The sequence below is a fragment of the Oenanthe melanoleuca genome, chromosome 1A (assembly GCF_029582105.1).
Source record: "Oenanthe melanoleuca isolate GR-GAL-2019-014 chromosome 1A, OMel1.0, whole genome shotgun sequence".
Lineage (NCBI taxonomy): Eukaryota > Metazoa > Chordata > Aves > Passeriformes > Muscicapidae > Oenanthe > Oenanthe melanoleuca.
The window spans coordinates 22665515-22693077 of NC_079334.1; the positions used below are offsets into that span (position 1 = coordinate 22665515).

Below are 27563 nucleotides of genomic sequence, written 5' to 3' on the forward strand. Positions count from 1 at the left end.
CAGGCCTTTGGGATAATGAATTCGAAGAGTCTCTCTGCTATCCCCTAAGGGACACTATGTCTGCTTTCTAAACCCCTGCACTTGCTGCTCTTTATTCTGACAAATACCAAGCCTTGAAGAACAAGCAAATCAAAGTGTGTGTTGGAAGCAGGAGGCTGAGAAAATAGGATGGGTAGGCAGAGGTTTCAGGGTCTCATATGGCAATGATGGGGCACTGCAACCTAAGCTGGAGTGGTTGGCAAGCCTGATAGATGAGTGGTATGGAGAGCACTGGAGATCATGGATCCAGCAGTGTGAGCTTCAAAAGGGTCACGGGCTGAAATGTCAAGGGTGCATTGCCAAGGCAGAGCAGTGTCAACAGAGCTGCTCACGGGCTTTGTGATACTAAAGTGAGCTGAGACGAGTGCCAGGGAGGATAACCTATGGCCAGCATGTGAGGAGATGAGGTCTGGACAGACATATCCTTCCTGCTGCTCATCATCCCTTTCTGTACTGCAGTGTGTCTGAGGGCTCTTGTGTGGCTTTTAAATCTGTACTTGCAGTATGGGCATTCCAGATGGTCAAACATGCCAACGGGGTGAAGGGAAGAAAATGGGCAGTCATTGGCCGAGCTCTCTTTCCTAAGAGTGTAACACAACTCCAAAGCCAAGCCTTGGCATTTAATTCCCCTCAGTTTGACAGGCCACTTCCACTCTGCTATTGAATGGACAGCACACAGCAGAAAAGTGATGTTTTTTAGGAAAAGTCTGGTGCTCTGCAGTGTGCAGGAGTGTTGTGGTTCAACCCTGGCTGGCAGCTAAGCCACACACAGCTCCTGGTTCACTACCCTACAGTTGGAATGGGAGGAGTATGAAAAGAGTAAAAGGGAGAAAAGGGCAGGAAAGTGAGATAAAGGCAGTTTGACAGGTAACACAAAAGTTGTGCACTCAAGTAAAGCAAAAAAAGGAATTTATTCACCTCTTCTCATGGGCAGGCAAGTGTTCAGCCATTTCCAGGAAAGCAGGACCTCCGTCATACATAACACTGACTTGGGAATACAAACTCTATCACTCTAGCTGTTCCCCTTTCTTTCTTCTTCCCCCAGCTTTATGTGCTGAGAATAACGTCACATGATATGGAATATCTCTTGGGTTAGTTGTGGTCAGCTGTCCTGGCTGTGAAGCCTCCCAGCTTCTTGTGCATCCCCAGCCAACTCACTGGTGGGGTGATGTGAGAAACAGAAAATGCCTTGATGCTGTGTGAACCCTGCTCAGCAGTAACTGCATCATCGCTATTATCAGCAATGTTTCCAGTACAAATCCAAAACACAGCCCTACTCCAGCTACTGTGAAGAAAATTAACCCTTCCCCAGCCAAAACCAGCACAGGCTGACAGTGAGCTTGAGACCTGCTCTTCTCATGCTCACCCATGCTCTCTGATCATTCTGTTTAGTGAAATAACTTTTGCAGCTCGTGTTCATGGTGTTTTCACTGTTCCAGCATAGGAGAGCTCAACAAGCTTGAGTAAAAGGTGCTTAATGTTTAATTCCACTTCTGGCTTGTGTTACAGCTTACTGTTTGAATGAGTGATGGTTGTGCATGACTCTGACATGCATTTGTTAGTGTCAATCTGAAGGAGTCTGTGCAATGGTGTGACACAGAGTCAGCCCAGAGTGCCCTTGGGTGGGAGAGCCAGCAAAGCTGAACCTGGAATTGGCAGGACTCTCCAAGGGTCAGCAAGAGCAGGATGGCTCTGTTGTGTTAGGATGGGCCCATACTGTTCAAAACATTGTGCTCTGCTTTGGTGCTCAGGCTGCCTCCAAGAGAGCTGGCACCATCCTCTGCGATGGTTCAGCACTGACAGGGTGCCTCAGGGGCTACAGGGATGGTTTAAATGGTGATGGAGAGGAGTAGCCACAGGAGTTTGGTGGAGACAGTGACTGGCAGAAAGCAGCTTGAAACTCCTTCAGCACCAAGTGATTTATCATTTGTCAGAGCTGTCAGTCCTGCAGCTCTGGACTTGCTAGGAGAGCACAGACGTGCTGTGCTTTTGCAGCCAACTCCTTGTGGGATTTAATTTCTCTTTCGTGCTTTCTCTCCAGGGGTTCTCACTTGTGGCTGGCATGGCAGAATACGTTCCCCAGCCTCCCTCCACCTGGCCTGCAGGCCCACAGCCCCCTCACACTTCTGCCATCTGCCCACTGGAGCCTGTGGATCTGGGGATCTCGGAGCAGCAAACGCCACCCGAGCAGCCACCGTCCCCCCTGGAGCTGGGGGAGGATGAAGAAGTCACCTCCCCTCCGGATCCTGATGTCCCCTACCCAGACTTGGCTCCAGTTGTCTTCTTCTGCTTGAAGCAGACCACCAGCCCACGGAGCTGGTGCATCAAAATGGTGTGCAACCCATATCCTTTCTGAGCTGCCCCTTCTCCCTCCCCACCTCTGGCTCCCTCCTGCCCTGTCCTCCCCTCATCCTGCCTTTCTGGGGTGCCTTGCAGGTAAGGAATAACTTTTATTATGTATTTAACAACCTTCTTTGTTCATGGCTTGTGTTTAAACAGAACATTTGCTGTTTTGGTGTGCGATCAAAATAAATTGTTTATGAAAGAAGGGACTGTAGAAGGAGCTGCTGACAGTCCCAGGCACAGAGACTGGGAGAGTGGAGGTGTGAGGAGAGGTACATAAGAAAGGTCTGTTCTTCCCCTTTCCAGATCCTTTTTTGGCTAGGACAGGCAAGGAAAAGCCCAGGAGCTTTCCAGACTGCCATGAATGGTGGAGGTGCCTGAAAATACAGGCTTTACTGAGAGCTCACCTTGCCCTTAGTGAGGGTGCCACCTCTCCTTCTGCACCTGGATTGCAGGGAATCCTTGGTGACCTCTTGCCTTTCCATTTAGTACCTGTCACTGTCCTGCCAGTGTCTTGTTGTGATGTCTGGCCAGGAATGAATGGAGAGTGTGTGCTCCACACACCCTGGGAGGGATCTCTGGGCATGTCCTCCTTTCCACAGTCAGCAATCACACACGTGTGTTATCACTCACACCCAGTGCCTTGATGGCAGGAGGGCCCCTGAAGCCCCTCAGTGCAAATGATGGCCACTGCACAGCTCTTCACCAGGAGCCTGCCAGCTGGGCTCTGTGGCTCCTGAGCTGGATTTGGTGTAACAACTAGGTAGAGAAGAGCTGCTGTTCCTTGAATTGTGGGGTCATTGATGGTGTGGAGGAAATGGAGAAGATGAGTCATCAGAGAGGTTAGTCTGAGATTTTACGTGAACATTTTTCTAGCTGGAAATCTCTGGCAGCACTTTCTACCTGGAAGTTTCTTAGTTCCTAGTTAGGTGGGTATTATCTATAAGGATGTGTGTTCTGGTTTTGATGTATATGCTTCTATGAATGTCTGGGCATACAGTGGAGACTAGAAAATTGTTTCCAAGAGTATTTTGAGCTTTAAGAGACAAACCCCGGGTGAGGACTGAAGAAGTGTTAGCAGCAACAGCTGACCTTAAATGGATGAGATTTATTTTAATTTCAAGTGTAGGTAAAGGTTTGTGTTTGAGCTCTCGTCTTAAAGTTCAAAAGCCACTGAAGAGATGTTGCAGTCTCAAACACAGGTTATGGCTGCAAACACATTGGAGATTTAGATATTCTGCTTTCCTTTCTACTGGCTGCTCTATAAAATTTTAAAACTTTGTATTGAATTATGCATTGCTTTTCTGTCACTGTGTGCCTGTGCTAGTTATTATGTCCTGGGAATCTTGTCCCAGCATGTGGTAGAGCAGAACACTGAACAGGACTCAGAGTAAAGCATGAGACATTTGTGTCATGATAAAAGGCTAGATTTAGGATGTGAAAGTAGAGTAACAGTGTGGGTTTGGGATGAAAGCTTGCTTTTGGATGAGGGAAGGAGGTTGTGGTGGAAGAAGACAAGAGCCTGTCCTTATTGCTGGCTAAAAGGTCACTGAAAATAATCCCTCCAATCTGGTATGTTGTAGGGAGTTTGCTTTAAGTTGTTGGAACTATAATTTAAGAAATTGGGCTATTTTAGTTTTTAAGTGTTACTTTTTTCCTAATCTGTAGACAAATGTGCTCTTTGACTTAGAAAAGGACTTTTTCTTATTAGAAACTAGACAAGGAAGGAAAGAGCCTCATCCAATCACCTGCTGATGACCTTACATGTGGCTACAGGTGCCACCAGGGAGTGAAGAGCAATGGTGGGGCTGTTGGTAACCTTTTGGAATAGTGTCAGACTGAAGATTTCAGCTCAGCTGTGTGAAGTTGAGAGATTATATGACTAGTGGAGACTGAGAGGTGAGGATTCAGCCTCTCCTCTAATTTCCTTCAACCTCTTGTGCTCCTTTTTTTGAAAGGCTCATGCAATAAATAATTATATATATAGATATATATTTTTTTTTTTCTCAAAAGAGGGGTTGTTTCTGCACCCTGAAGGCTTTTTACATGTAATCATATGCTCTTGTCATCACATTTTTTAAACAGCACCATAGAAAGGGTACATTTGTATGGCCTAGTGGCAGATGCCTGGCTGGGAATCAGGCCCTTCATTAATGACACCTCTATGAAAATCAAATCATGTCTTCTAGGAATTGATTTACTTGCCTGCTTTTCATCCTTGTTATATTGAGCTATTGGGTCTCCAATGTGCTTAAGCTAAGCAGGGGCAAGATGAGCCACTGTCACAGGTCAACACCTGGCCTTTCATGAAGTTTCAGCAAAAAGATTGGGGCATAAATTAAATGCCTATTAATCTTCTTGTGGAATATTTTACTAGGCTGGAGCTTCATGATCACTGTTATGGAAGTACTGTCAATGAGATTTAGAATGGAAGCTCTGATAGTTAAGGACTATGTAACAATTTTTTTTAAGCACGAGGTCATTAACCACCAAATTTCAATTTAGGTAATTGCATTCTAACTACTTAAATCCCCTTCTCCTGAAGATTATTTTTCCTTTTGTGAGCAGTCTTGCAATTTTGTTATGTGCTATTAAACAGCTGCCATATTGCTTTGCTGCAGTGCAGTAATAGGAGAAAGAACCACTTAGTTCTTTGCTTTAAAATTGCTATTGGAAGCATATTTGTGTAGAGATGTGTGATGCTGTCATTGCAAAAGTTGTAGATCCTAATTCCCTTTTAAGAAGAGGACTATGATCTGTGTGAAAGTCTGTGTGTTTGTCCCCAAAGGGAGTATTTTCTGTACTTTTTGCTGTTGTAGTGTGTGGTGAAAAGGAGCCTGATGCTTTTAAGTTTGGTAATTTGCCTGGTTTTGGGATGGGTTTGCATACAGCATAAATGAATGCTTGAATAACTTCAGTTTATTGGGAAGCAGCTTTTTAAAAATTATTTTTTATTCCTAATATACCTTATTAGAGACAGGTAAGTGCTCTATCAGCTGCATCACCTGGAGCCTGGCTTGTCTCCTGATTAGAAAGGAGTTGTTGTGATGCAGCACATGAGCATCCAGCCAGCTGGTTTGTTTAGGTTAATTTGTGCTTTGATAACTGAAGGCTGGACCTCTTGGAATTGTAGATCATGGGGCTGTTGCAGCTACAACTTAATATAATCAGTATTTGATCTTTTGCCATGAGAATGGCTAGAATATATACATTTTTTTTATTTTATAAAACCTAAACTCTGTCATATAGGGTTTAGAAGTTAAGCTTGGATGGGGAATAGGATGAAAAGTGTAAAAACATGTTTCCAAAGCAACTGCATAGCATTTATCATGTGAATTTATAAAATATTTGGGACTAACTAATGGATATGCCACGTGGCACTTTACAAGTGGATCCTCATGAGAGGCTCTGCCATTCTCACTACTCTGTCATTTTCTTGCTTTTTATGTACCAACCCCTTAGTGAAGCTGTTGGCCATTTGGGCTTATATTTTCCTCTCAAGCAGTGGAGTGTTGCATTTCCAGCTGATTTCATGGTGTAGAGCAACAGGTCAGATCCCAGATGAGCAAAAGCTTATGTGCACACTTAATTTTTATTACTGGGAGCTGTGTTTTACAGAGTATTGAGCAGGGTGACTTCCTAAAGCTGATATGACTGTGTACTGAGGAGCTGCCTTGTAGCTCATTAGCTTTAAAATCCACTGAACATGGACTTGCCATTGTACCTGCTGCTAAAAATCCCACCTTGCTGTTGCTGGAGGTACCTTTCCTGTAGCTTTTACTGGCAGCATTGTCAGCTTGGACTGTGTGGTCCATTCACAGGGAAACAGGACAGGCCTGGAGCATTTTGGTTGGAAACAGGCAACTCCCACATTTATTCCCCACCTCTTCCCTGCCTGGTGCCATAGGCATCATTTATGTGTGAGTCAGTGGAGTACAGGATGGCTGGTGATGGCAATAGTGTGTTTCATGCTGGCACTGCCCTCTGAGAGCTGAGTGCAAAATCAAATGTTGGAGGAGAAAAAACGTGTGTGTGTGGATTAGTATTTTTCTTGGTGATGGTGGCAGGTGGTGCCACAGTGCATGGGCACTGTGGGCTGCCAAAATCACTGCTTTTTGGGTGCTCTGTGGTTAAGGGGACAACAAATCTGTTGCTCATTAAGCTTTGGGTGAATATGTGTCCTATATGTAAAATACGCCCATGTCAAATACCAGTTCGGGCAATTCCCATAAGTCCAGTGAAGTTCCATGTGCATACTCTGTAGGATGTTGTACTTGTTTCTGCCCTAAGTTTGTACACTGTCAAACCCTGGACACAGCATTCATAATGACTGGATGAAGCTATATAATAAACAAGCATAATCTGCAAATTTATTGCAACTCTTGTAGTGGTTAATGACTGTCTTAAGGCCTGAGCTCCTGTATTGTAATCTGAATTTTACTTTCCTTTTTCATATGTGTGTGTATATATAAATAAAAATAATGGTTTTCTGCATCTCTAGTAGGTAGAGAGAAGCTTGGAAATGTGATCAGAAAGTATAATAATACATCAAAAATTGAATGGCTTATGAATTTTAAGCAGCATTCATCATTCTTGAGGACCTGGCTTGCTGGACTTGAGGCTACCAGTATCAGCTTTTATGTGCCTATTTGAATAACTGTAAAATGTATATGTTGTTCATGTGTCTCCATTTTAAAGGCATCTCTCCTGTCTCTCTTAAAAAGTCTATCTCAGAAGACAAATGAAGAGTCTGGCATTTTTTTGAGGACTTCTGACAGCTTTGTGTCATTCTAGGTAACCAGGCAGATGTTGCTGCTGTGCCTTCCTTCCAGCCAAGGAGGAATATCTGTAAACCCAAGCCCCACCAAGTGCATGATTTATTTTTTTTCTATAAGGGGTTGTCTAACCCCTCTGCACTCCACAACATTTGAAGTCAACTTTGCAATTGCTCCTGTTGGATGGGAAACTGAGCTGGCCAGAGCTCTCCAGTGGGTGTGCAGTGTTGGGGGCACTGGTGTTCCCGTGGGCATGTGCTAGATGCTTTTCAAGCTTTAAGAGGGAGCAAGACTGCTTTAGGTTCTGCTGAGTTTTCTGCCACTCTGCCAGCCTCCCTGCTGGAATGAAGCTTGCCATCAGCAAATAAGGGTGACTTCTAATAAGTCAATTGTCCATTATCTTGATTAATATTTGAAGGCACTGAATGCAGTGGATCAATCTATCATCAAGTGCTCTCCTCCCCTTTTGAGTTTGCCATGTGCCTTAAAGCAGACATGTCCTACCCTTGTGAACTGACCCTTAATTTCCCTGTTAATTGTCCCCTTGGAAAGCTGATAGGCTTTACCCCATTTTACTCTACCTGTCTGAAAACCATCCAGGGTCTCTGTACATATTTGATAGACTACAGCAGGAAATTGAGTGTGCTTAACTGAACTCCTCTCTCGAGAGGGTAAAGCAGATCTCTGGAAGTTTCTGTTCTTCCTTTAGCAATGAAGTAGTTCCTGGATAGCAGGCTGTAGGGTTTGCATTTAGGATTGCTATGCTGTTTGGTTTCCCAGATGCTCTAAAAGAAGGCAAAGGGGAAGGCAGGGAGCAAGTTTAGTTTTGGAAATTGCACAGTCTGAACATTTTAATGTTTCCATAATGATTTATTAGGTAATCTTAGTTTTGTGGTACAAGAACCATCCCATCTGCCTGGACTCTGGATTGGGTAAAAGAAATTCTCTGAATTCCAGCTTTTTCTTAGGATAGCTGTTTTCTGATTGTGGTTTGTAGGCAGGTGACAGGGGAAGCGTGATAGAGCTCAGGGTCTTCACAAGTAGTTGGGAAAGAAGTTGTCTCCACAAAACTAGTGACAAGAGAGTGCCATTTGCGCGGGTCATTTGATGTGTAAATTTAAGAGGGAAAGTTTGGAGGAACCATTTGCACAGTCAGATATGGTGTAAATGGAATTTAAACTGCATTGTCATTAGTAGCACACAAGGGATGGATATGTTTGAAGGGGATTTGCATGGTTGGGATCTGTAAGAAATTGGCTGGGTTGTATGTGAGATGTATGTAATTTCAGGCAAGTGGGCAGATGTAAAGGGATGAGGTCTAAATTTGGCTGGCTTGCAAGATGGCCCTGTGTATCTAAGCACAAATGTTGAAACAGGATAAATCCCTGCCTCCCATCCCTTTAGCTTATTCTCTGGAGGCTTTTTTTCTATAGTGAGAACTCAAAGACCATGGTTTGGAAATGAAGGAGGACAACAGCACATACAAAACCAGGTCTCTGACTGAAGATTGAATGTTCATAGGGTCTAACAAAATTGGAAATAAGGCTGAAAATTCGCAGTGCATTCTTACTGTCCTCATTCAAAGCTCTGAGCATTTTTGCTGTTATTGAAGGATGGATTTCTATTGTTGGAGGAAGGGCTAACTGCAAAGCACAGAGGAGCCTGTGGTTCAGGAGAGGGGTATTTCTGCTGTGTGTTTGTAATGCCCTGTTTCCTTAATATGTTTGAAACCCAGTAAAAGGCCTTGTAGTCCTCCTTGCCCTGATGCTTTAGCAAAGCAGGACTAGGACTCTTACTACAACAGCTTTTGATGAGGCACCTTAATATGGTCCTGGGTTTATGGCCAATGATTGTGGAAAGTGCAGGGGAGAGAGCATAGATGATGTCAGTCATGTAATTGTCTGGTATAAATCAGCATTTTTCTGTTGTGCCTAGTAAGAACAGACCTCTTCAGTGAGGCTGGGGAGCCTGGTCCTGTCTTGTCATACAGCACCGTGTATTTCTGGCAGCCTGGGGACATCTGGTAGTGCCAGGCTAGAAGAGGGGGATGGGGTGCTCAGCTGGGATGCAGGGATGGTAGCAGTGCCTGTGCTGGGGGACATCCCCATCCCTCTGAGGAGTGTATTGTTGAACTGAAACAAATGCTGAAAAACCTTTCTGGAGCACATTGTGCTTATTCACTGGAATATATTTTGCCTTGGAGATGAGAACCATTTATTCTTTGAAAAATGGTCGGTTTGCCTTTTTCAGCCTTTGTGAACACTGGAGCAGGGTGTGTTAGAGTGCCAAAGGGGCTCTTGTAGGAATAGAAAGGGGAATAAAAAGGCTCATTTTGAGTTCAAGACCTATAAAATACTCTGACCAGACCTCTAATTGCATGTCTTGTTATAACAATATGAATTAATAAAATTAACCACTAACAAATTGACCAGCTGCTTATTTGAGGACTTGACACCCTTCCCATCCTAGACCATGGGAAACGGCCTGCAGCTGTGGGCTGTGAGCATAATACTGGACAGGAGCTACTTCAGGTGAGCTCCTCTGCAGCAAATAGCCTGCAGCTGGTCCCAGGATGGCCTAGATGAGGCTATGGAAACTTGGCCCATTACAGACCTATGGAGAGAACAGGAGCAAAGAGTCTGCCAAGCTGTCAACCTCTAAGCTGGAAAGATCTTCATGGTCCTGGAGAAACACTTTCTCTGGATAGGCATTCCTTTTTTGTGTAGGAAGGTTCTAGTCTGGTACAGGATGGACCAGGCTCAAGCTTGCACCCACTTCTGAACTGTGCTTGCTTTGCCCACTGGTCCTGGCTGGCCTGCAGCACCTTGGTCAGCCCCTTTCTGGAGTGCCAGGTATCTCGGTGCCATTGACTCTCCTGTGCTTCCCTGTCTGCTGAGGGGCAGGGCTGAAGGAGGGAGGTCCTGTTTGACAAGTGCTTCTCTTAATCGGGGTTTTACAGCCTCTGGCTGGTGGGGGCAATGGCATGAGGGCTGAGAGTGGTGGGAAGGGCCACCTTCAGAGAGACAGATCTGGTGGTGGATTGGGCTTGCCCTGCTCTTTGTCACTGCTGCTCCTTGGGCTCTGAGTTTGTGCTGTGCTAACTCCTGTCAGCTGTGCTCCTCCACCAGGATGGACTGCTGCCATACCTGCCTTCCCTCCTTGGAGAGGTTCTCTGGGCTCAGCTGTGCAAATGAGAAGGAACCACCTCAGTAAAAGCTTGTAGGAGGAGAGAGGCTAGCTCAGGGGAATGGATTTTTATTCCATTCCAAGAAGACAACAGAGTTGTGATCAGCATCCAGGGAATGAGACTGAGATGAGCAAGGAAGGCAGATGAGAGTGCAACTGGACTTACAAAATGAGAGGTGAAGTGTGATGACGATGATGTAAGGTACTGATGACAAATGGTAAGTGGAGGTTATCTAGGTTGGGGACAGATGATGCAAATCCCTGCTGACCTTGGCAGGCATCTGAGCAAAGCCTTGAAATCAGTGGTGCTGAAGGCAGCTGATAGATCTGAGACAATCAGCATGAGTGCTTGATCTCTGACTGCCATCAAGGACTGGTGAAGTAAGAAGGTGGTGTGATGGCAGTGTAAGCCTCATGCTAAAGAACCTGCAGAGGTGTTTGGATGGCTTGGCTGGCCTGAGGGATGGAGTTTGTGTGCAGTGCTGTGGCTGGAACAGCTTTCAGCTGCCTATCCTGACTGCAAGGTCAGCATGTGGGAATAGAGATGGAAAGCTCAGCTTGGCCTCCCTGCCTTTCCCTTCTCCATGCCTAGTGCATCAGTGCAGACTGGGGAGGGGAGCAGCTCCCTCAGGCGGGATGGGGGATGCACAAAGCTGTGATGAGGGGACCATCTGTCCCCCTGAGACAATGGTGCCATTTACGCTTATGTACTGCAATTCATCTGAGAGGAAGGATAAATCTGTCCTGGCTAATGATACATCACACTCTCTGCTTATCCTTTCTTCCTTTAGTTTTCTCTCCCCCAGTCTCCCCTTGTCATCACCTACTGTGCTTTAGTCTATAAAAGAAGCCATTGCTCCCCCTCCTTGAGTGTGATTTGATGCTTCTGAGTCCCTGTGCTCCTCTAGCTGGCTCCCCTGAGACTAGCCACCCTGTCTATCCCTTTCCCTCTCTCTCTGTGGCAGTCTGTCATTTTTCCTCTCTTTTATTATTTCCCTTGCTGTCATTCCTGGGTTTTGCTGCTAGCAGCCTGCCTGCACTGACTGTTCTTGCCCTTGAATTAGCTCCTTCTGTCAAGCACCTCTCTTGGATAGTATTGTGGACACCAGGCTTCCTGGGGTGAAAGGTCAGGGCTTAAAGGGAAGACCTGGAGGTAGGATTTAAACAGAGGTCATCACTCATTGGCTTATTTAGAATGAGGAAGAAGGCCAGGGCTCTGCAGGGTTGTGAGCTTACCTGTGAAAACAGCAGATTTCTGCTATCTCTGGAGGGGATTTCTACATGGCAGGGTGGGATTGCTTCTTCCTTGTACTCACAGGCTGCTTCCATCCCCCTTTAGAGCATTCCAAGCCCAGGTCAGCTGCTGTCTTCCTGCACTCTCTGACATGCTAGCAGCCCCTCTGACATCCCCATCCTGAACTGTCAGTGTGTGGGAGCACTGAGCTCATTCCTGAGCAGCAGAGCCCAAGGGATGCAGGGACAGGCTCCTGAGAGGTGACGACCTCCTGAGCCAGCCTGGGTGACACCTGCTGCTGGATCAGCTGGCCCTGGCCTTCTCTGGGATGTAGCTGGGGCTCTGCTGATCCCTGCTAACCAGGTCTGGCTCTCATGGGCTGGCACAGACAGATGTCAGCTCAGCATGCTGCCTGGGAGCTGTGTGGCTGCCATCTCCTGGCCCTGTGCCCCAGCTTGGAAGCTGGGCAAAGCACTCAAGGATTTGCTTACAAAAGTTGAACCAACAGTGCTGTCTCAGCCTTGTTCCTGACCCCTGGACCTTTGGGAGGGCTGTTTCATCTTTACTTTTCTAACTTGGTATTGTCTATCACTGCCTCCCTAGGGTAGGAAAAAAAAAAAAAAGGCTGAAATACTACAAGGGCTTTAAGGCTGCTGGTAGGAACTGGATGCTGTGAGAAGCAGAGTGAACCAAATGTACCTCTTGGGGGATTTCTCAAAGAGTAACAAATTAAAAAGGCTAACATCAGTATATATTCATCCAGGAGAAAGCTGCTGAATCCAGTGCTTGTAATGCTAGCTCTGAGATTTGCCTCAACAGGCAAGAAGGGAAGGAAGGAAAGAAAACACATGGTAAAATATTAACCTCTCTATTGGAACAGGCAGTTTGCAACAAACAGCAGCTGTTCTCTTTCATGCCATGAAAGATGTAGGAACTTAATATTTGAGGGTGGAGAAGTATTTTTTTCATGCAGAGGTTGATAGTTTCTTACATCAAAGATCCAAAATATCTTCTCATCTTTTAAGCCCTGCTTATTATCTGGAAGCATACTGAAACATGAATACTTGGCAAATCTGCCTAGTCTCCCATCTCATTCACACACCCCAAAAGGAATGCTCCCTGTCTTTACCTGTATCCTGCATCTTGCCTTGCAGCCAAGAATGCCTCACTTCAGTGTTCCCCTAAGAATACCATGTCCTTGTTTTCTATAAAATGTTCTCCAGATCATTTACCAGCCAGCTAGCAGATGTTAACAAGAATTGTTAACAATAATCAAGCTAAAACTTGTTTGAGAAAAGTAGGTTTTGTGATGTATTGCAGTTTTTATGTCACTGTTTTTGTTCACATATTTACCAACTTGTGATGTAATTTTTGCTTTGAGTAAGTCTCTTGGGTTTGTAGGTGATTCTGGCAGGCTCTGCTTTGTCCACATGTAAGATTCAGGTCAGACCCTGAAAATATTTGTCATGAGTGAGTTATATTAAAAAAGACAGGCTTATAGAAGTGCAACAGTAATAATATATTGCCTTTGGTACTGCCTGATGTTCAGTGCCACTGGCCAACTGTGATATTTCTTAATGAAGGATTTTTTTCCCTCAAGGCAATTTTTTCTTCCTTTTTTCTTTCCCTGTGGCTCCTTTCTGATTAATTTTCTTGATGGAAGAGGATCCTTCCCAGCTCTGGAGTTTGTTCCTCTCTTCTCTGTACTTGTTGACCCACTATTTAGCAGCCTATGTTCTGGCAACTGCTCTGATCTCCCCATCTGGACCCCTCTCTGGAAGTGGGATTTTAGTGAGTGGAGGAGGCTCTAGATGTTATTCCACTTGTTTCTACAGGAAAATCCTTTGGAGGCAGCAGTCTTTTCACTGTTTTCTTGTAGCATTTTTTTTCATCCCATGCTACAGTTCCTCAATTTTCTTTTTTCTTGTAGGTTGACCCTGTTATCTTTCCCTGTGTGGACCAGCTCCTTATATTATTTGTTTCCTTCCTTGCTAGGTTCTGAGTAATATTTTCCCTTCTTTTCCTGCCCAGCAGGATCTCTGAAGAATCTCACACAGTTCATGCAAGGGCCAGAACACAAACAGAACTGAAGAAATGGAAGACATAGTTTCCATTGTAACATGAGGTAGTAGCATGGTTTTCAAAAGCTGTCCAACTTTTCCATTGTAACAGTCCTTTTATCCATCAATAAAACCTTAAGTTGAGGTCTGGGAGGCAGGGACCAGGCAAAACTCTGGGGAAGGATACTAAAGTGGGGGACTGAGTCCAGGAGGAAGACAAGACCACTGGGTCAGGCAGCCAGCAGGGATCTGAAGTGAAAAGCTTATCCACCAGGTATCTGCCCTCCAGAGTGGAGGGACTGGGCAGCAATGACATGAGGGAGTGGACTGGAGAGTGAACTGGTTGGGCTGGGTGAGGATGGTGATGGGGCAGGTGTGTGGGGTGGTGAGGAGCAGCTCTGGATGGCAGAAGCTGGCTGAGAAGGGCAATGAGCCCAGGCAGAGGCAGGGCTGGAGGGCTCAGCTTGCAGCAAGAAGGGGTGAGATGGGAGTGCTCCAGAGTGGGGTGAACTTCTGTCCCTACCCTAGAGCCTGCATGCTTTGCATCCCTATTTATTTCTGATTCCCTGCTGCCAGCAAACTCGTGTAAGCTCACTGGCTAAAGAGGTGTCACATTCCTGTCTTCACTGATGCCATCCCTGCCTGTGGGTGCAGGGGTCCTGTGGTGGGGGGGAAAAAAACCTGAACGTGTAATGAAAGGTTGTGGTGTGGAGGGGGAGAAAATGAGATTTCCCATTCGTCCTTAATTCTGTCTTAATTTATTGGACTGAGTCGTATCAGTCTCTCCTGAGCATATTCAAAGCACAATTTTTTAAAATGTTTTTTTTTGCTATGGCAGCTGCTAATTTATCTTCATTTGGATGGGTTGTTAGAGGATGAGTAAAAGAGGTCTTAGGTTACCCTGCTGCCCAGTGTGGAAGCAGCATTTTGGAGCATTCAGCAGCAAGTGCTAGACAAAAAAAACATCTGAGACACTTAGGAACAGACAAAATAACTTTTTTATTTGCAATCATTGACATTCAACTTTGGTTTTTCCTCATAGCAGTCATACCTGCTATGTAAGTTTCAGCTCAAGCTGCCAATCAAATGAAGCTCTAAGCAAATGAGACAGGGTGTTGGAAGGCAGAAGAGTTTGTGGTAGGATTAATTAAAATTAGTGTTATCAGTGTAGCTGCATGCAGCCTTCTACCATATAGGTCAGCTCTCTCTGAAGCCTCAAGTTTTCCCTACAATGCAATAATTAACTATTAAAGTAAGTACTTAAAAAAAAAAAATTCCTCCTCCAGAAAACCATAACCCAGGATTTTTTTTCAAAACACAGAATTAATTGCATCCTTCCACAGTATCTTTGAGGTGATGTTATTTCTTTAAAATGCATTTACAGCATATTGTGATATGTCACACATCCTTTAAATATCCAGTAGCTTTTTAACTTTTAAAAATCTATTTCACACTTAGTGGCATGTCTGTAATGCGTTTTTCGGGAATGTGTGGCAGATGTCTGGGGAAACTGTTTTCTCCCATATGGGGGTTATTTTACTGGAAAATGAAAGAGGGTTGACACTTCATTTGATTTTCCTGAGCTGTCACATCAGGGATTCTCTATCTGGGTGTGAGACATGAATCCAGATCATACAGAAACTGCACAAGGAAAGATGTGCTCCCTTTCCCTGGGTGAAGGGAACTTCCCATTGAAGAACATCCTCTGAGGGCTACAAGGGGGCAAAACAAGATGGGGAGGTCTGCTCTGGGATACTCTACTCCATGGGACTTTTCAGCAGGCTCTAGACATAGAAAGTAACACTGTCTGTGCTTGGACCTTCCTCTGTGAGCAGGAGGCAGGTGGCAGCTTTCAGCTACTCAAGCCTTTAGGAAACTCCTGATACTTGTGACCCAGGTTCCTGAAGTGAGCTGGCACTTCAGGGTTGTGTGGTGCTGAATTTGACTCCTGGAGAGGAGTCATGAATGCCAGGGCTGCAATCACTTTAAATGTGCCAGGCCACCATTGCATAGTTGTGGTTTATGGACAGACAGAAAGAAATTTGTCATCTGTGTTGGCCAACAATCTCTGTCTGCAGATCTGTTTGCAGATCCGTGTTTCTATTCTCTTTCCTCTCTGCTCTGTCTGAAGGTGGCTTTGTGTCCCCTTGTGCTGTGGTGAGTTGTCCCTGTGAGTTTTTTCCTGGCCCCAGACTGAGCATGGTGCTTGGGGCTTGTGTTCTGTTATTTCCCCTGCAATATCAGGGGGAGGGAGGAAGCTGAGCAGAGAAATTGCTGCAAGCCCTTAAGGTAATGCCTGTGCCAGCATTGCCCCTCTACTGAGACAGATGCAGTGGGGATAAATAGCAGGTGTCTCTTACAGAGTAGTTAAATTCTCCAGCAGTCCCTGTTTTGTCTGTTAGGCTAGAGCCTTCCAGCTTCACATTTCAAAAGATTGCCTGTGGCACTTGGCACACCCCTCTTGTGCACAGCCTGGGAGACACACTCCTGAATTTCTGGGCAGTAAAAATGCCTGAGAATTATTTGGCTGTGGTAGCAGTCAGTGTGCTCACTGTTGGTGTGTGTGAGCACAGGTACACTGCTGCTGAGGCATTTCTGGGCATGGTTTCCTAGGGACTGAGGAGCACAGCCCTGGGGGATGCTGGCACTGGGGGCACAAAGCTGGGAAAGCAGGAAGGTGCTGGATAGCACTGGAAACATAGACATGGAGACATGGAGCAAAGGGATGGGTGGGTGAATGACCTGCAATGTCCCCACTGGACTGAGGGTGTCTGTGATCCCATCAGTGGAAGGTTAGACAGATCTAGCAGGAGAGCACAAAGGTAATTATTTCCTTCCCCAGCCACTTGACTTCTCTGGGTGCTTTTCAAGCATGATTAAGCTGATTAGTGTCATGCACTTGAGACTTTGTCTTGTACCTATGGCATTTCCATTCTTGTTTGCATGCGAGAAGGATTTCCTCATCCATTACTGTGACACCTCTCCCCACTGGACTCAGGATATTTTCTGATGATTGATGTTTTTGTGAGTCTCAGCTTTTTAGGAACACAGACATTCCCAGTGGAGGATCTGATGCCAAGCCTTTAGTTGCTGGGTTTAATAGTTACACCTGGGATTATTTCATCCCACTGAATGACCTCTTCTGAGACACTGCTGCTTCCCCAAGTAGGTTTGTATTTATAGGCTTTTCTCTGCACCCTTTCCCCACCAAGTGTGCTGCTTTTGCCTGGTGCCCTCAGGCACCTAGCTACAAGATTGTGCTTGGAAATTGTGGGAAGGCCTTGTGCACCTCATGGAGCCAGAGTGGTTCACTGAAATGTAGGTAAGCAGCAGTCAGAACACCAAAATGCACTGAGATTTGGCCAGAAGAAAGTAAAGGAACTGTTAGTGCAACATATGTACTGCTTTTATACTATTAACTCCTATATTGATACAAACACAACAAAGCCATTTGACTAAGTGATACAATTACTACATAATAAATCATCTGAGTTCTTTATTACTCTAATTTGTATGCATCTGTATAAATCAGAGGTGTACTCACCATTCCTTTGCCATCCCTGAAAGATGCAGGAGGATTAGAAACATTTGCATTGATGAGTCTTGGGTAAATATTTGACCTACTGGTGAATTCCTCTGCAATTATCCCTTGGAGAGATTTGCTGTGCCTTCCCCTGTGCATCTGTCTGGGTGATGCCAGAGGGATACAGGGAGAAGGAGGGGGGAGCTTTCACTGGTGTTTAAAATCCAGGGGGAACTGAGAAGGTTTTGAGGGGAGGTGAGGATTTAAACATGTTTTTACTGATCAAGTGGTAGAGGGAGTTATGAGTTGGAGTTATGAGGAAAGAATAGGTCATGGTGTTGGAAATCTAGTGGGCTGTTGTATGTTAGGCCATCTGGAGGTCACTGATTGGGAGGGCAGGGACTGAAAGGCAGGAGACAGCAGAAACCAGTGGGCTCCCAAATGTTCTTCAGGTGTGTTGAAATCCCAGTGTAAACCACCAGTGCAAGAAACTGTATTGATGGTGGGAGTGAAGTCCTCCTAACTCCTTCTGGGCACCTACCTGTGGAATGACATGTCTAGGCAGCCAGTGGAGATTAGAGGTGTGATTTGGTTAAAAAATGGGGTGTACTACAGGGACTGGAGTTCATACCTAGGAAATGGGCTGGTAATGAGAGAGCCTTGTTTTGGAGAGGTGGTCACAGGGCTGCCCTGCCTGCTGGCTGCATGCAAGGTGTGTTGAGCCTCCAGAGGTGCTGGGCTTAGTGCAGGTAGGTGCTCAAGCATTTGAGTTGTATGTGCTATGGTTAATGAACTCACACCACTCCACTGACTTAGAGAGTTCTCTTTGCTAAGCCCAGTTCAAGGCCTCTTGGGTGTCTTAAACTGGGGTGTACATTTTAGAACACAGAACAAGATCTGTCTTGCAGAACTTTGGCCACCTTTCTTGTTTTGGTCAGGGTGAGTATACCATAAAGAACAACCTTTGTGTCTGTGCTGGTTTCATGCTTCTGTTCAAACCAGGTGTTTACTGGAACAAAATTAAATCTGAGCTGGCAAGTTGAGTTCGAGTTTCGGCCTCAGTTGGCTTGTGCTTTGTTCAGGTTAATTCTCTTTTCCCCCAAATGCTCGTACCTCCCACCCCATCCCCCAGACAGGGAGGCAGCTGTTGTCATTTCTCTGCTTTCACAAAGGCACAGTGGGAAGAGGAGACAAAGCAGAACATCATCTGCCTTCTCCTCTGGTGGCAGGCAGGGAGCTGAGCTCCCAGAGGAGCTGGTGCCTAGCTGCTGCCTGTGCATTGGTGGGATATTGCTGCTCCATCGGGATGCTTGTGTGGCAGGTCTTGCTGGAGGGAAAGAGGAGGAAGGTGCCTGAGAAGAGGCAACAGTCCAAGTATTGTGAAGGTTCCCAGTTTGGGTACTTCACTGTGTAGCTGTCTGAGGGAGAACTGCTAGGGAGGATCTCCTGGGTTGGCCAGGCAGCCTGGAGCATGGAGACAACACAGGGAAGAGGACCTGGGGGATAAGAGGGAGCAATGTGCTAGTGCTCCTAGGAGCTGGTTTGTCTTTAAAGCTGATGTGTTGCCATGGTGTACCTGGCAGTAAAGCTCCCTCGTTGCTTCTCTAATTCCATTCAGGCAAAGAAGAATGGTGAGGGGATTAAAAACACTGCAGAGCCAAGGAGCTCTGTCTCCTGCTGTAGTGTGCTCTCCCTGGCTCCTGCACCCTTCACCCTTCTGCAACTCAGTCCCCCACAATGGTTGGGTGAAACAGCTTCCCTGCTGCCTGCTGCCCCAGGCTAATGTGTTGCTTTCCCATATTGTGGGAGCCTGGGAGAACACCTGCCACAGCTTCTATATGAGCACCAAAGCAGAGAGAGAGAGAAGAGAACTTTCTGGGAAGCCAGGAGTGTGGGTGTAGGACTGAAGGCAGCAGAACCAATGGCAGTACTTCCACTAAGGTAAACAGAAATAGAACTGGGTTTGTGGTGGTCTGGTGTTAATTAGCTTCCTCTTCAGATGTTTCTGAGTGTGTTAATAGTCCTGTAGCAGAAATGTCAAAAGATCCTTGACTACAAGGTATTACAGGTAATGTGACCTACAAACATTTGTAGCAAGGAAAAGACAGAGGATGCCACTTTAACCCTGTTCATCTTGCTTAGCTCTGTCTCTTCCGTAAGATTTTCTCACCATTGTCCACCTCACATTGCCTTATGATCTGACTGTCTCTAGACCTCCTACCTGCTGGTGCCTTTGCTGTCCTTGCCTTGGCCCCTCAGCTGGGTAAGCCACACTGTTCCATTGCAAGGTGCTGGGGACCAGCCCTGTCAAATCTCACTGTCCTCACCCTTGCCCCTCCACAACTTGCTCACTCCAGTCCTCTGATTGTGGCCCAATGCCTTGCCCCACTGCCTGTCATGGTCTTTTTCTCCCTAAGACTTGCTGTGACACAGTAGCCCCTGTGCAGTCAGAATGGGCCTCACTTGTCTGTGCCTACAATCATCCTCCATCTGCAAAATCGCTTTCTCCTTTCACTCCCCTTGTTTGATGGGGAGACAATAGTTGAGTCACTATTCCCTCAGCATCTAATGAAGGGAAATAATGCCTAAAGAAGGAGCAGTGGTGGTAGAGGAAGCAGATGCTGCTGTTCCCCTTCATGGGGTTGACTGTTCTATAGTTCTTGGGCAGTTCAGGTGGTGTGGGATGGAACTGCTGCAGAGGCTCCTGAGTGAGCAAAACCCCTGCTCAGGGAGGGAGCTCCAAAATGGTGAAGAAACTATCCTGTTTCTCAGAGTGCAGCATGCTGAATCTCTCCTTGCTTTAATAAGCAGCTGCTTCTCCATGGAGAGGTTCCCTGTCCCATGCCAACTCCGTTTTCATGACAGCCAAAAATATTCCTGTGTTAGCCAGAGGCACTTTCAGTGACAAGAAACCCTTTGCTGTCAGGGTTCAGTGCAAACACCCTTTGCTTGGGAAAACTGGACTTGAGCCTTGCTACAGGTGAGGTACCCCAGGGGAGCCCTGCTTGGGGAACCCTGCTGCCCTCTGGCCCCAGGCTGCTCTCCCCTTGGTTCTCTGTCCCTCCTTCAGCTCTGTGGCTCCCCAGGCCCCTGTGCAGCTTTGCCAGTAGGTCTTTCTACTTCACAGTGAACTGCCAGGCTTGAACATGCCCACACTTGATTACTGATGGGTTGACAGTGTCTGAAGTTTGGGTTATTAATCCTGACCTAAGGCACTATCTCATTAATGACAATAAAACTGAAAATCAATAGAAGAGGAAAAGAAGAGGCTGAAAGCTGATGAAAAGGGAATTGTGAGGGAGAAGTCTGAAAAAAGGGAGGAAGAAATTCAGTTTGGGACTTGATTTCTCTAGAGGCAGGGTGGAGAGAAGGAAGAATCTAAGTCTTAACAGAGCAAGAGAGGACAGAGAGGTGGATGGAGAGAAAGGAGGGTCAAAGGAGCCCTTGCCTAGGCAGTCTGCCATGGGCCTGCTGAGAAGTTAGCAGGGCCAGGCTGAAGCAGATGGGGGGAGCTAAGGATTGCAAGCCTGAAGGCTGCATTATTTAAGATGCTCCATCAAACTGTCTTCTCAATGGTGGCAAGATTCTGGGTAGGAGGGACAAGAAAAATCTGGCTGATAAAAAGAAATAATAATAAAAAAATCTGACAACATGTAGCTCTCTTCTTTACATCTCTCCTCTTATCTCTGGGGCCCTGGGCAACCTGATCGAGTGGGTGGCATTTGTGGGGCTGAGGGAAGGAGGGCAATTGGAACCAGATGATCTTTAAGGTCCCTTCCACCTCAAGTCATTCTAGGATCTTAGGCTCTACAGCAGTGAGATGTGTAGTTATGCTGAACACAAGGACAGGTTTCTTCAGTCTCTGAGGCTTTAGCTTGCTTTTGCTTCCTATTTCCACACATTCTTCCTCCTTTCCCTGCTCTCCAAACTCACAGTACCTGTACTGGTCCTTTTGACATCTGCTCTTGGGAGTGGGATGACTTTACCTGCATGAGTTCAGTGAAGCCTTGAGCCACAATCTGGTTGTAAAAGTATCCACAAGCATTTTTCTGACATTATCCCACGTTGGCTGACAAAGGCAAAACTCTTGAAATGTAATGAATGTCACAGGGTGTCTGAGGATCCAGGAAATGGCAGAGCCCAAGAGAAATCAGAAAGCTCAGCTGTCCCAGCTCATGAGATTTTGGACCACTGTATCCTGTATTCTGCCTATATACAAATACCATTATGCAATGCCATCACCCTTTGCTTTTCCTGCTTCCCTTCCCTCCATGAGAGCAGAGAGAGCTGTTGCCTTTAGACTGGATGTGTGTAATCACCATGACCTAGTTTGGGAAGGGAATCTAGAAGGGAGAGAAAACTATGCCCATTAAGTTAAAAAATACAATAAATAACTACTATGTTCCCTCCCTATGCCCTGCAAATCCAGTGTTAAATTCACTTAGAAATTTAGATCAGGCTTTGATTATGTTAAAAAAAAAATAAAAAAAATCGCAGGACCTGTAGTAGATGCTGTTTTTAAATGTAGAAAGGAATACAGACTTAATTCTAAATATTTCAGCTCTGGAGACCTCATTTAGGGGTTTCAGGTATGGCATCTTTCTTTTGTGATCTTTTTGTGCATGGTGTGTTTGGGCCACTGTTTGCTGCCTCCCTGTCACTGTGAACCATGCCTGATTTTTATTAAGATGGTGGAATTGTCTGTTCCTGCTACTAATCTAGCTGCAGGTGACAGGTAAGCAAGCCCAGGTTAGGTTTTGGGTTTGGAGGTTTTTTTTTGAGGGGGGCAATAATGGAAGGAAGGATATGAAGTACATTTGACATGGTTTATGAAGTAAGTGAGCTTGGGACTGGTTTCCAGGTTTTCTTGATTGCTCTCTGTCTGGCATCAGAAAATATCACAGGACACAGACAATTGCTACTGTATTTAAAGGCAGGATGTGCTACAGGTCGATACCAGCATGAGTTAATAAATGTGAAGGAGTGAACAAAAAGTAAATGTTATCTCAGACGACAAAATAACAGGCTTTCATAATGAACTAGCATCCCTTCCTAGGATTGATGGCTTCCAATAAACCTGAGCTGGTTTTTTCCACCCTTTGGTATTCACAGAGAGAAAATGTTCAGAAAACCTTTTGGATTTTTCCCCCATCATTTTTGTAAATGTTCCTAGGTATTGAAATATGTGGTTAAGGCAATTGATAAGACAGCCACAGTACAAGATAGCAGCATTTCATCTGATTTCTTCCAAAGATATGAAACATGCATCTGAATTTGCAAGAGCAGTATGGCAGTTCATATCTGAGTAAATTATGCATGGGAAGCCTGCATGTTGATGCTCTCTATAATCCTGTATCAAGACTGATATTGAGCATTACCTTAGCTCTCCTCAAATGTTGTTATTCTCTTTGGCTGTTCCCATTCCTCCCTCATTAGGAGGAATCCATGGAGGAGGAGTGAAAAATATAGAAACCTGATTTGGCTCAGGAAGTCCTTGAGCTGAGAGTGGTTGGCAGCTGGAAGAGTGCCTAAGGGAAGTATTGTGTCTGCTCATCTCATTTTTACACACTTCTCTGGGCAGCTGTGTTGCTGCCCAGTCTGGACAGATGTTTGGTCCAACTTGAGATGCTCATTTTTAGTTTTTTTTTGTTATATTATTCTGACTGCTCCCTGACTTGTGTAGACTGGGAGTCTGTCAATTCTTAGGTCAATTGTGGGCTTTGTTTTGTTTTTAAATATCCTTCCTGCTTAATTCTTATTACCATCTGCCATCCCCCCCTTCCCCTTTCTTTCAAGACACTTGTCCTTTTGGAGGGTGTTCCCATTTAGGGGGACATGGGACCTCCTGCTCTGGAGGAAACAGGACCTGCTCTACTTGACACCTCTTGGTGGGGATTTCTTGCTCATGATCAGTAAGTTTGTGGGGTTAGAGATTACAATCTCAGCCCCTGGTGGTGCCCACCCCATGTCTTTACCTGCTGCCTAGAGCACTGAGGGAGCAGGCTGGATAAGTGTCCCTGTCCAGGCTCTGTGGTGTCCCATCCTCCATCCCTCCTGCTGAAAGCATATTTGGGAGTAAGAGCTCTCCCACAAGAGGGAGGTAAATATAGGCCCTGACTCTTGTCTGTAGGGAAAATAGAGATGAACTGCTTGCTTTGAGAGAATGGAATGCCCTCCAAGTGGGGGACCCTTGGTTGGACACATTAGCCTGGCTCTGATTAACCTGAATTCTACTTCAAGGCTTTCTTCATTTGTCATCTCCCTCTCTTTTTTGAGTGTGTGTGAGCCTTTGGTCTAAACATTTAATTATGATGACCTTTTCCTTCTGGGCTGTGATAGTCACAGTCCATGATTATACAGAAAGATCAGACCAACTTATTTACTTGTTGGAGGCTCAGCCAAGTCTTGAAGCTCATTTGAGGACAAACCTGTAGCACAGCAATGAAGCAGCCTGAGGCTACTGAAGGAAAGCACTGGCTGGGAGAAGTTTTTGTTCCACTGCACAAAGGCACAGACCTGTTGCATAACTATTGCATTTCCCATTTGTAGCTTTACACCAGATGTGCATTTTTTGTGCTCTCACAACAGCTCAAGATCCCACAGGTTGGAGTTATGATTAGTTAGTCATATCACAATATATGCTAGCAAGAGATACAAGTGACTTAAATGGAGCTTTTCTTTTGCTGTTGGATGGGTGTGTGAGAGAATCACTTATTTCTCACTTTTCTTTAAAATTATATTCAAAGTAACTTGTATTATTTTATATGAAGTTGTCATATCCACCCAACCCAATGTTTCTTTTCCCAAGCCTCTTTCTTTAGACTCATCATAATTTGAGGTTTTAAGACATACTAAGCTGTTTTCTAAAGTCATGCTTACTGCTCAGGACTACATCTAATAAAATATTGCAAGCATGAAGCAGGCTGGAAGGAAGGCAATGGGATGACTGAACACAAGCTTTGATGGGCATCCAAAAACAACCTTGTAAAGGACACGGGTCAGGCAGGAGTGTTATTTAACTTCTTAATGAGAATGACAAGTGCTGTCTGCCTTGGTAGTCGGCTTTCAAACCCCAGGAGCTGGTCCTTGTTCACAGGTGTTATATTGAGAGTAACACAGACCAATGCTAATGGAGACAAAAGTGATCAAGGATTTGGAGGGGTGGATCATCAGTGAACTCCCTCCCCTTTAATAGAAGCATCCTGTACACCTAAGTAAGTCAAAAGGGAAAATGAAACAAGTGTTTGGATATAGCTGATGTTAGCAGTTTTGAAGGGAATTTAGGTTGAGGGCAGGACAGATGTTAAAGGGAGGGATTGATTCAAATTGGATAAAGTGCTTAATTTGCCTGAGAGGTTGCTTAAAAAAAAAAAGACAATTTGTGATAGTTCTCCCTAGCACTGGGCCAGAGTTTAGAAGGTGAAAACGATTGTTCAGCAGCCGTTGTCAACACGGAGGGAGTTTGAGAGGGGCTCACTTGCCAGCGGGTGGTGCAGCCTGATGGGCAGTGGGGCAGGGACACTGATTCATTTATTTATCATCCGTCTGATCTCTCCCTCCTGGGGTTATCCCTGTCTGGGCAGAAGGCAAGATGAGATTCTATAAGAGAGCCCCGTGTTAAAAGAGGAGGAAGGATGAATATTGAGCCCTTCAGAGAGGGGGTTTGTAGGTAAAGCACTTAGGTGTGTGTGCAACATTACCTTGAAGTCTCCTGTAGTAGAATATAAATGTGTTTGCCTTCTTCCCAAACCACTCTCTCCATCTGTTTTATGTTTAGACACCTTGGTCCCTATCTAATGTTTTATCACCTTGATAGCTCTTGCCTTATTAAGTATGTCTGCTTCTATCTCTCTAATCTCTTCACATCACCTCTCCAGGGTGCTTTCTCCTTTGTCTCTTACAGTTCTTCTTTACCTGATGCTATTTTTTCCCACCCCTCACTGATGCATTGCAACCTTAGCTGACATTTCTGCTTTCCCTTGGAGCAGTGGTGAGAAGCACTACTTGGTGGATACTGGAAAGGGACTCAAAGTGTGCAGAATGCAGCTGTAGTACCCTGGGGGAGCTGGACATCTGGTGCTCCTTGGCTTGGGAATTGGCCCCTCCAGGCTCCCTATGTAACTTAAGTCAGCTCTGACCTTTGGTGGCATAGAAAATCCAGTCTTGAAAACCTCAGCTCTTTGTTCATGCAGGGAGGGAATTGATGGGGCTCAGAAACTTTCCCCAATGTGGCAAGTGATGCTCAGAGATGTTGCAGAGATGTGAGCCTTTTGCTCCTGTACTGGCTTTTCCCACACCTCTCATCCTCCAGGTCTTGGGTAGCAGCAGGGACAGGAAAACATCAAATGGGGAGAGAGGGCTTGACAATGCAAGCAGAAGATAAAGCAACCTGGAGTAAGCATGGATTAAAGCTGTTTGGAGCCTGGGGGCAAACCCATATTTCCTAAATGGTGTGACAGGGAACTGGCCAGAAGGATGTGAAAATGGCAGGAGGGCTGATGATGCTACTGCTCTCTATCCACCTTCACCTGTGTGATTAGCCAGCTCACCTGAGAGGCAGAGAGCCCTAGATGTCTCCAGCCTGTGCAGACCTGTTCTGCATGGGAGAACTCCCCAGGAGAACTGCTAGCAAGAGCTGCTTGGGTAGCAAAGGGGCTGTGGTCAGCTGCAGCCTGATGGTGGAGCATCATCTGCAGCCTTTAGCATGTATCCTGAAGCACCTTGGCATTTCAGTGGCTCTTGAACTCAGGTGAGCACTGTGCTGGTAGACCCTCACTTCAGAGAGCCTGATCCCCTAGGAATGGGTTTATTTGTCTGAGAGTTGATTTCTCAGTTTCAGACAGGTTTTCTCTGGGGGTGAGATGTGGAGGTGAATGCCCATGCAGATGCCAGTACCTCAGCAATGACTAGAATGGGAGCCTGATTTACCAGTCTAAACTGCATCCCTACCTTCCCTGTCTCCTGGCTGAAGGGACATGAGGAGAATCTGAATTGTGTGTGTGTGAGAGAGCTATCTGCCATTATCCCATTATGTGTAATGAGCATGTACTGTTTGCTTGTTGTCCTGCTCTCCTGGACTGCTATCAGCCAGAGTGCACCATCTCTGTGCTCATCAGTAATGGCATCCTGTCCTCATGGGGTGCTCTCATCAGGGATGAGACTGGCATTTTGAGTGCTGGCAGTTGGGCTTTGCTCCCTGGTACTAGGTTCTAGGAGGTGATGAGGCTGTCAGTGGATCTGTGTGTGTGTAGGGCCACAAGGAACTTTCTCTAACTCCTGAGCTCTTTCTGCTCTTGCCTTCACTCCCCAGATCCTCTCTATTCTTTGCCTTGGCAGGAAGAGGTGTCCCAGTGTGCTCAAGGCTTAAAAAAATGCAAGAAAAATTGGAAGTGTTTCAGCTTTTTTGTACATGTTTCAATTTTTCCTTGCAGTTTACAGTGCTAGACACACTGGATCTTATTATATAAAGATGTTGTTTCTTGTCATTAATCCAATGTGTGGTGGCTGTTGGCACTCCTAATTTGCTGTTCTCCTTGGTGAATAGCTATCTCATGGCATTTACAGACTTGCTCTAATTTAACCCTATTGAGAGTGCTTGCTCTTTGACCTTAGGACAAGAGGAAGTATCCTTGCCTTTTTTGTTTTGTTTTATCCTCTGGATTTTATTCATGATATAAAAAATAACTCTGGCTGAAGAAATAGAATTCCAGCAAACCTGGACTACTCTTTCCAGGGAGCAAGACTTTTCAGGTTTGTCCATTCAGCTTAGGAAAGAGCCACAGGACTAAATTTTGGATCCTCCAGGATTGAGCACTGGATTTATGGCACCAGTTTTGTCTGGAAATGCCACTTTAAACTGCTTGTAAGGATTGTTTTCCACAGAAAGAAAACAACTGTGAGTGCTCAGCTGTTCATTCTCTTATAATAGTTACTAGAATGTCAGTATTACTGTTTGAACACTTTTTCCTTTTTGCCTGACTAGGAATGCAGGAAGCATTGTTATTACAGCTTTTGTGTCCTCAAGCCTAGTCTTTCAGTCAAGGATCTGACTAGAGCATGAGCTGCTGTTGTGGTTTAATCCCACCTGGCAACAGAGTGCCATGCAGCTGCTCAGTTATTCTGCCCCAACTCCAGTGGGAAGGGATAGAACTTGTGGGCTGAGATAAGAACAGTTTAATAATTGAAACAAAGTAAAATAACAATACTAATACTGCTAATTACAATAAGAATTGTAATGAGGAGTAGAGGGAGGAATAATGCCTGACAGAAAAAAGGGGTGCACAATACAGTTCATCACCTGCTGACCAGTGCCTCACCTGCTCCTGACCAGTGGCTGGTGACTTCTAAACAGCTCCCAGCAGTTTATATATTGGACTATGGCATGGATTATTGCTTTGTGCAGT

General features: G+C 45.5%; 1 protein-coding gene across 1 annotated transcript in view; it reads left to right on the top strand.

Annotated features, from left to right (window-relative positions):
• Positions 1-2101: 2101 nt before the first annotated feature.
• CACNA1I (calcium voltage-gated channel subunit alpha1 I) overlaps positions 2102-27563 on the top strand; it is a 148890-nt gene continuing 123428 nt past the window's right edge. The window contains exon 1 of the mRNA XM_056508336.1: positions 2102-2382. Coding sequence (XP_056364311.1) covers positions 2102-2382 — 281 coding nt within the window. The remainder of the gene's footprint in view (positions 2383-27563) is intronic.